This window comes from Rhincodon typus, chromosome 12 (genome assembly GCF_021869965.1).
Source record: "Rhincodon typus isolate 14 chromosome 12, sRhiTyp1.1, whole genome shotgun sequence".
Lineage (NCBI taxonomy): Eukaryota > Metazoa > Chordata > Chondrichthyes > Orectolobiformes > Rhincodontidae > Rhincodon > Rhincodon typus.
This window is the reverse complement of record NC_063343.1, coordinates 64,158,247-64,167,030: the sequence shown is the minus strand read 5'-3', so window position 1 is coordinate 64,167,030 and position 8,784 is coordinate 64,158,247. Positions and strand designations below refer to the sequence as shown.

Genomic DNA, 8,784 nt, shown 5'->3' with positions numbered 1-8,784 from the left:
CCTCTGACAGTGCAGCACTCCCTCAGTACTGACCCTCTGACAGTGTGGTACTCCCTCAGTGCTGCCCCTCTGACAATGTATTACTCCATCAGTGATGACCCTCTGACAATGCCGCACTCCCTCAGTACTGACCCTCTGACCATGTATTACTCCCTCAGTGATGATCCTCTGACAGTGCAGCACTCCTTCAGTACTGACCCTCTGACAATGCTGCACTCCCTCAGTACTGACCCTCTGACAGCGCAGTGCTTGCTCTGATCATTTGAATTGGGATCTCAGTGTGTAAGGCTTGAGAGTTTGCACTTGTACTGTCTCCTATATGTAAGGTGTAAACTTAATAAAGGCTGTTGAGTTTCACTGAACTGGATGTGGATTACCTTCGATCAATAACCCCGAACTGACCTTACTACATCAGTTGGTTGAAATGGCCAGCTCTTGTCATTAAATTCTTGGGAACTTTAACACACTTTGTGAGTTTCATGCTTGCCATGTGTTTAATGAATTCACTTTCTCCTATCTCCACAGAATCACTGGTGGTGAGCTTTTTGAAGACATTGTGGCTCGTGAATACTATAGTGAGGCTGATGCCAGGTAAGCGCACTGGTCTGAGACTGCCACATGCACACTCTCACCCAATTAGTTCTCATCGCCCTCTCTGACACAGCTCAATCTCAGATCTGTCTCTCACATGGAGCATTTGGCATTTCCCAGACGGTGAAGCTGGTCTCTGGGAATGAGATTGGTGTGGGCGGAGTGTGAGTGCAAATCCAGTTCATTCTAGGGGGTCTAGTCCCGAAACATCAGCCTTTCTGCTCCTATGATGCTGCTTGGCCTGCTGTGTTCATCCAGCCCTGCACCTTGTTGTCTCGGATTCTCCAGCATCTGCAGTTCCTACTATCTCTCATTCTAGGGTATCTCACTTTACTGAATGAAACCATTTGTATTCTTAATCTACTTGTGGGACCTGGGCATCATTGGCTGGACCAGCATGTATTGCCTGTCCCTAGTTGCCCTTGAGAAGGTGGTGGTGAGCTGCCTTCTTGAACCGCTGTAGTCCACCTGCTGTGAGTTGATCCACAATACCCTTAGGGATGGAATTATCTTCATAAAGTACAGTTGAAACCAGTAACTGAGAAACTATGGAGTCCAAACATTATGAAGCACTCCAAAATCCCTCTTTATATTAATATTCCAAAGAGTCCAGCCATTTGCTGTATATTTTCCCCTTGCATTTGAAATCCCAAAATGCATCACCTCACACTTGTATGGATTAAACTCCATCTGCCATTTTTCCACCTGACTTTCCAGTTGATCTATATCCTGCTGTATCTTTGATAACCTTCCTCAGCATCCACAATTCCACCAATTTACATGTGATCTGCAAACATCCTAATCGGACCACTGACATTTTCATACAAATCATTTATATACTTTACATACATTAGAGATCCTAGCACTGATCCTTGTGAAACACCACTGGTCGCAAACTTCCAGTCAGGAAAACACCTCTCCACAACTACCCTCTGTTTTCTATGACCAAGCCAATTTTGTATCCAACTTGCCAACTCACCAGGGATTCCATGCAATTTATTCTTCTGGACCAGCCTATCATGAGTGACCTTGTCAAATGCTTTAGTAAAATCCACATAGACAACATCCACTGCCTTATCCTCATCAATTAATTTCATTACTTCCTCAAAAAACTCAACTTTGTGAGACAAGGCGTCCTCCACGTAAAACCATGCTAACGATCCCGAATAAGTCAATTTCTCTCCAAATGCAAGTAGACCCTGTCCCTAAGAATCTTCTCCAATAATTTCACTGCCACTGATATAAGGCTCACCAACCTGTAATTCCCTGGATTAGCCCTGTTGCCCTTCTCGAACAAACAGACAACATTGGCTATTCTCCAGTCTTCTGGCACATTGCCTGTGGCTAAAGAGCATACAAAGATCTCTGTCAAGACCCCAGAAATCTCCTCCCTTTCCTCCTTCAGAATCTTGGGATACATTCCATTAGGCCCTGGGGACCTACCTACCTTTATATTTTTCAAGACACCCAGCACCTCCTCCTTCTTAATATTGACATCCCTTAGAGTATCAAAAAACCCCTCTCTGTCCTTCTCCTTTGTGGATACCAAAGTGAAGTACTCATTAAGAACCTCGCCTACTTCCTCTAGCTCCAGACATAAATTCCTTCATTTGTCCTTGACAGGACCTATTCTTTTCCCAGTTACCCTCTTGCTCCTAATTTGCAAATAAAAAGACTTGGAATTCTCCTTTATCCTATTTGCCAAGGACATTTTGTGGCCCCTTCTAGCCTTCCTAATTTCTTTCTTACATTCTTTTCTGTTTCCTTGAGGTTCCTCAAGGGCCCTGTCTGATTTCTGCTTCCTAATTAACTAAATTTATGTCTCTCACTATTCAACATTCCCAAATCTTGTCTTTATTCATTCATGGGATGAGGGAGTCACTGCTAGGCAGCATTTATTGCCCATCCCTAATTGCCTAGAGGGCAGTTCAGAGTCAACCACATTGCTGTGGGACTGGAGTCACATGTAGGCCAGACCAGGTAAAGATGGCAGTTTCCTTCCCTAAAGGGCATTAGTGAACCAGATGGGTTTTTCCCGACAATTGACAATGGATTTATGGTCACCATTAGACTGTTAATTCCAGATATTATTGGATTCAAATTCCACCATCTGCCGTGGCGTGATTTGAACCTGGGTCCCCAGAACATTATCAGGGTCTCTGGATTAATAGCCCAGCGATGATACCACTAGGCCATTGCCTTCCCAGGGGTCATCCTTGTCTTTCATCCTCACAAGAACATGCTTGTCCTAAACTGTGGTCAACTAGTTTTTTACAAGTCACCCACATGTCAGATGCAGATTTACTTTCAAACAGCTGTCCCCAGTCCAGCTTTTTCCACTTCCTGCCTAATACCATTGTAATTAGCCTTTCCTCAATTTAGCTGTTTCACCCAAGGATCAATCTTATCCTTAACCCCAAACTATCTTAAAGCTTACAGAATTATGATCACAGTTCCCAAAATGCTCCTCCACTGAAACATAAATCACCTGGCCAAGCTCATTCTCCAATACATGTTCTAATACGGCCCTTCCACTTCTTGGACTACCTTTTATGTTTTTTAAGAATCCCTCCTGGATGCACCTAACAAATTTTGTCCCATCTAAGGCCCTGGCACTGAGGGAGTCCCAGTGAAATTAAAATCACCCACTAAAATTTACATCTTTCCCTGATCTGCTTACATATCTTTTTCTCTATCTCCCACTGGCTATTGGGAGGCCCGTAGTATAATCCCATTATAGCAACTACACATTTCTTATTCCTGAGTTCTATCCATGTGGCCTCGCTAAGTGAGCTCTCCACAACGTCCTCTCTCAGTACCAGCTGTGACATCCTTCTTAATCAGTAATGTAACTCCCCTACCTCTTTTTACATCCTTCTCTATCTTGCCTGAACTTCAATACCCTGGAACGTTGATCTGCAAATCCTGCCCTTCTCTCAACCAAGTCTCTGTAATAGCTACCACTTTATAGTCCCATGTACTAACCCAGGCTCTAAGCTCATCTGCCTTACCAGTTATACTCCTTATATTAAAGTAACTACACTTCAGACCACCAGTCCCGCCATGTTCATTAACCTGGCCCTGCCTGATCTTATTAGACTGATTTGATTTAGCCCTTCCCTTCTCCTCAATCACTCCACATGCTGACCTATTGCTCTGGTTCCCACATGCCCTGTCACACTAATTTAAACCCTCCTGAGTGGCACTAGCAAATCTCCCAGCCAGGACTTTGGTGCCCGTTCAGTTTAGGTGCAACCCATCCTTCTCGTATATGTACTACCTGCCCTGGAAGAGATCCCAATGAAGCAGATATCTAAAGCCCTCTTTCCTGCATCAGCTCTTTAGCCACACATTCAACTGTCTTACCTTTCTATTTCTAGCCTCACTATCATGTGACACAGGGAGTAAGGCCGAGATTACAACCCTCATGGTCTTGCTTTTCAACTTCCTACCTAACTCCCTGAACTCCCCTTGCAGGACCTCATCTCTCTCTCTCTGTGTATTTGTTAGTGCCAATGTGAACAACAACTGCTGGATGCTCACCCTCCCCTTCGGACTATCCTGTGCCTGCTCAGAAATATCCTTGACCCTGGCACGAGGGAGTAAACACACCATCTTGGAGCCTTTCTTGCGGGCACAGAAATACCTATCTGTGCCCTTGACTATAGAGTCCCCTATTGCTACTGCTTGCCTACGCTTCAACCCTCCCTGCTGTACAACAGTGCCACTGATCTGGCTGCTACTGCCTTCCCTGAGAGACCATCACACCCCAAACAGTATCTAAATGGTATACCTGTTTGACAGGGGGAATGGCCACAGGGGACTCCTGCATTGCCTGTCCACGCTTAGCTCATTTACCTGAAGCTAGAATCTCTGTATTTGTAATAAATGGTAATTCTTGTTCAGTACAGATACCCGGTCCATGCTTTCTCTCAACCTTCGTCTAAATGACAGTAAATTGAGGAATTTGGCATAATTTTATAAAATCTTTACCTTTTGTGATGACTACAGGAATAATGGGGCTTGATTTCCAGTGCACCATCTCACTGAGGTGTGAAACAGACATGAGGAACTTCATGTTCCTACATTTATGTGCAGAAATGGATACCTCCTTTGTTGAGAAAAGACTAAGAAGAAATTTAATAGAGATATTCAAAGTCATTAATTGCTTTATCATAGAATCCTGACAGTATGGAAACAGGCCCTTTGGCCTGACAGGTCCACACTGACCCTTAGAGCATCCCACCCAGACTCATCCCCCTAATCTATGCATCCCTGGGCACCTCAGCATATCCAATCCTCCAGGACAGACCATTTTTGGACTTTGTGGGGAAACCAGAGCACCCAGAGGAAACCCACACAGACACGGGGAGAATGTAGAAACTCCACACAGACAGTTGCCTGAGGGTGGAATTGAACCCAGGTCCCTAGTACTGTGAGGTGGTAGTGCTAACCACTGAGCCACAGTGCCACCCCATCCCACTACTGTTATGTGGGAGTGAATAAGAAATAATAATTATTAGTAGTAGAAGGGTTATTAACACAGATCTAAAATAATTATTAAGGGAACCAATGGAGAGAAAAGGGATTTTATTTTAAACAGTGAATTATGATTGGAATGTGAAGTCTTTAAGAGGGTTCAATGATGGATTTCAAAAAGAAGTCAGATAAATATTTGAAGGGAAAATTTAGGACTCTGGGATAAAAGCGGGGGAAGAGGGATTATTGTATATCTCTGCCGAAGAGCTAGCACAGGATCAATGAGCCAAAGATCTCCTTTTGTGCTGTAAGGCCCTGTGATAACATAGATTGAATTTCAGCCTGTTAGACCATGTTTGTCACGGTATGTACAAGGTCCAGTGATGATAACCTTTTACTCTTTATTCCTTTTGGATTTTTTTTTCCAGTCACTGCATCCAACAGATCCTGGAGGCTGTTCTACACTGTCACCAGATGGGAATTGTACATCGGGATCTCAAGGTAAGTCACCCTGACACTGAACAAGAATGCCCCTCGTCTTCCAGCTGGATCAAGCAGATTGATACCATCAAGGCCTTGGAGAGGGAATAGCAGAGATGTAAAGAGACAAAGAAAGTAGGAGCAAGAGGGGGAATCATGGCTGATTCTCTGTCTCTCCGCCATAATCCCTCCCTCACTTCAAACATATTGATTCCTCTCGCCTCTAGAAACTAATCTATTTCTTTCATCAAATATATTTAGTTACAGAGTCATACAGCAAGGAAACGGACCCTTCAGGGCACTATGTCTAACGCCAACCTACACAAATTCTATTTACTTGATCCAAAACCTACTATACCCTGGATTTTTAAGTGCTCATCCAGATGCGTTTTAAATGTTGTGAGAATACCTGCCTCCACCACTCTCTCAGGCAGTGCATTCCATATTTCTACTACCGTCTGGTGTTTGCTCAGATCCCCTCTAAACCACCTTCTCCTCACCTTTTACTTATGCCCTTTGGTCTTAGACTCATCTGCCATGAGGAAGAGATGCTTACGATCTACTCTGTCTATGCCTCTCATAATTTTGTATACCTCAATCAGAGCCCCCCTCAGTCTGGAAAACAAATCCAGCCTACCCAGGCTCTCTTGTCACTGAGACTTTCTATCCTAAGCAATGTCCTGCTGAAAAAAAAACCAGGAAAAGCAGGAAAAGCTCAGCAGATCTGGCAGTATCTGCAGAGAGAAATCAGAGTTAACTGATGGTAGCTGGAAAATGTCAGTTTTTATGCAGAAGATGCAGTAGGAGGAAGGGCTAAGGAGTCAAAGATAGGTGGGGATGGAGCCCAAAGAGAGACAGGAACAGTTAGACAGACAAAAGTGTGAATAACAGTCAGCCTCGGAGAATGAATAGCTGCTAATGGGGACTATTAGTGGCTAACAATTAGTTGTGTGTAATAGCAGACCATGTGATAACAGGGCCTGGTGTGTCAGGTTGGGGTAAGGATGTGGGGAAAGGTGCTCAAGCCGTAAAATTGTTGAACTCGATATTGAGTCTGGAAGCTGGTAAAGTTCCCAAGTGGAAAATGAGGTGCTTTTTCTTCCAGTTTGTGCTTAGCTTTGCTGGAGCACTGCAACAAGCCTGAGACAGGGATGTTGGCCAGGGAACAGGGTGGTGTGTTGAAGTGGCAGGCAACTTGAAGCTCAGGATGACGTTTCGGGCCTAGACCCTTCATCAGAAATGATTTCTGATGAAGGGTCTAGGCCCGAAACGTCAGCCTATCTGCTCCTATGATGCTGCTTGGCCTGCTGTGTTCATCCAGCTCTGCACCTTGTTGTCTCAGATTCTCCAGCATCTGCAGTTCCTACTATCTTTGAAGCTCAGGATCTTTTTTTGCGGACAGAATGTAGGTGTTCTGTGACATGGTGACCCAGTCTACACTTCTTTTCCCCAATCTAGAGGAGACCGCATTGTAAGTATGAGTACACTAGATTGTGTGAAGTGCAGTTAAAATGCTCCTTCACCTGGAAGGTGTGTTTGGGCCCTTGGATACTGGGGAGGGAGTAGGTAAATGGGCAGGTGTTACACCTTCTGGCTTGCAGAGGAGGGAGCCTTGGGACTGCAAGGGGGAGTTAAGGGTGAAGGAAGAGTCGGCCAGAGTGTCCCGGAGGGAACAGTCCCTGCAGAAGGCTGACAATGGAGTGAAGCGGAATATACATCTGTTGGTGGCATCTCACTGGAGGTGGCAGCAATAACGGCTCATGATCCTCTGGATGTGGATGCCAGTGGGATGGAGTAGGTGAGGACAAGGGTAAATCTCCTCTGCACCCTCTCCAGTGCAATCACCTCCTTCCGATAGTGTGGTGACCAGAACTACACATAGCATTCCATCTGTGACCTAACTAACGTTTTATAAAGTTGTACCAAGACTTCCTTGCTCCCATATTCTGTGCCCCGGGTAAAGAAGGCAAGCATTCCATAAGCCATCTTCACCACCCAGTCTATCTGTGCAGATACCTTCAGGGATCTATGGACTTATACACCAAGCTCCCTTTGTTCCTCAGTATTCCTAGGCACCTACTATTCATTGTGCATATCCTTCTCTTATTAATCCTCCTAAAATGCATCACCTCGCACTTATCAGGATTAAATTCCATCTGCCATTGCTGTGCCCAATTTACCAGCTGATCAACATCAGACTGTAGCCTGCAGTGACTTGACTTGTACTTCCTTCTGTGGTAGAGAATTCTATAAGTTTACCACCCTCTGAGTGAAGGCATTTCTCCTCATGTCAGACCTATATGGCCTACCCCACACCCTGAGACCATCATCCTTTGTTCTTGATAGCCCCCAGACCCAAAAATCCCCCTAACCAGAGGGAGCTTGTACCTAGCCCTGTCAGAATGTTATATATTTAAAAATAATGTTATCATAGATAAAGGACTTCAGGTATGTGGGGAGACTGAGATTGTTTTCACTGTCAATCCTCAACACAACCCACTCTCCCACATGACAGTTTCAGAACGCAGAGGGCGGTGTGTGTATGGAACAAGCTGCCAGAGGAAGTGGTGGAGGCTGGTACAAATACAACATTTAAAAGGCATCTGGATGGGTATATGAATAGGAAGGATTTAGAGGGATATGGGCCAAATGCTGGCAAATGGGATTAGATTAATTTAGGATATCTGGTTGGCATGGACGAGTTGGACCGAAGAATCCGTTTCCATGCTGTACATCTCTATGACTCTATCTAAAAGCACTATTTTAGAGAAATGCAGAGGGCAATTCTTCCCCAGGTTCTGGGGCTATTATTCGTCATTCAACCAACAGCTTCAATCCAATTACATTTTCGACATTAAAACAATTCTTCAAGAGAGGTTAAGAGGGGATTTAATAGATGTGTTCAAAATCATAATGGCTTTTGATAGCATAAACAAGACAAGAGTGTTCTCAATGGTTGAAGGGAGTGGGTGAGGTGTGTGGAGAGTGTGGTGGGCGTGTGCTGAGAGGGAGGGGGCTGTTGGTCGGTAACTAGTCAACACAGATTTAACAGAGTGCACAAAGAAGCTGAAAGAAAAACATTGAGCAGTTAAGGGCTATTCTCGCTCGAGTTTAGAAGAATGAGAGGATACGGACTGGGATTTTTTTTTTCTCTTGAGTGTAAGCGATTGAGGGGTGACCTTATAGTGGTTTATAAAATCATGAGGGGCATAGATGAGATGAATAGCAAAGGTC

General features: G+C 44.5%; 1 protein-coding gene across 1 annotated transcript in view; it reads left to right on the top strand.

The window, feature by feature from the left end:
• LOC109916368 (calcium/calmodulin-dependent protein kinase type II subunit alpha-like) overlaps positions 1-8,784 on the top strand; it is a 170,245-nt gene that overhangs the window by 107,401 nt on the left and 54,060 nt on the right. The window contains exons 3-4 of the mRNA XM_048603488.1: positions 526-591; positions 5,499-5,571. Of these exons, the coding sequence (XP_048459445.1) occupies positions 526-591; positions 5,499-5,571 (139 nt within the window). The remainder of the gene's footprint in view (positions 1-525; positions 592-5,498; positions 5,572-8,784) is intronic.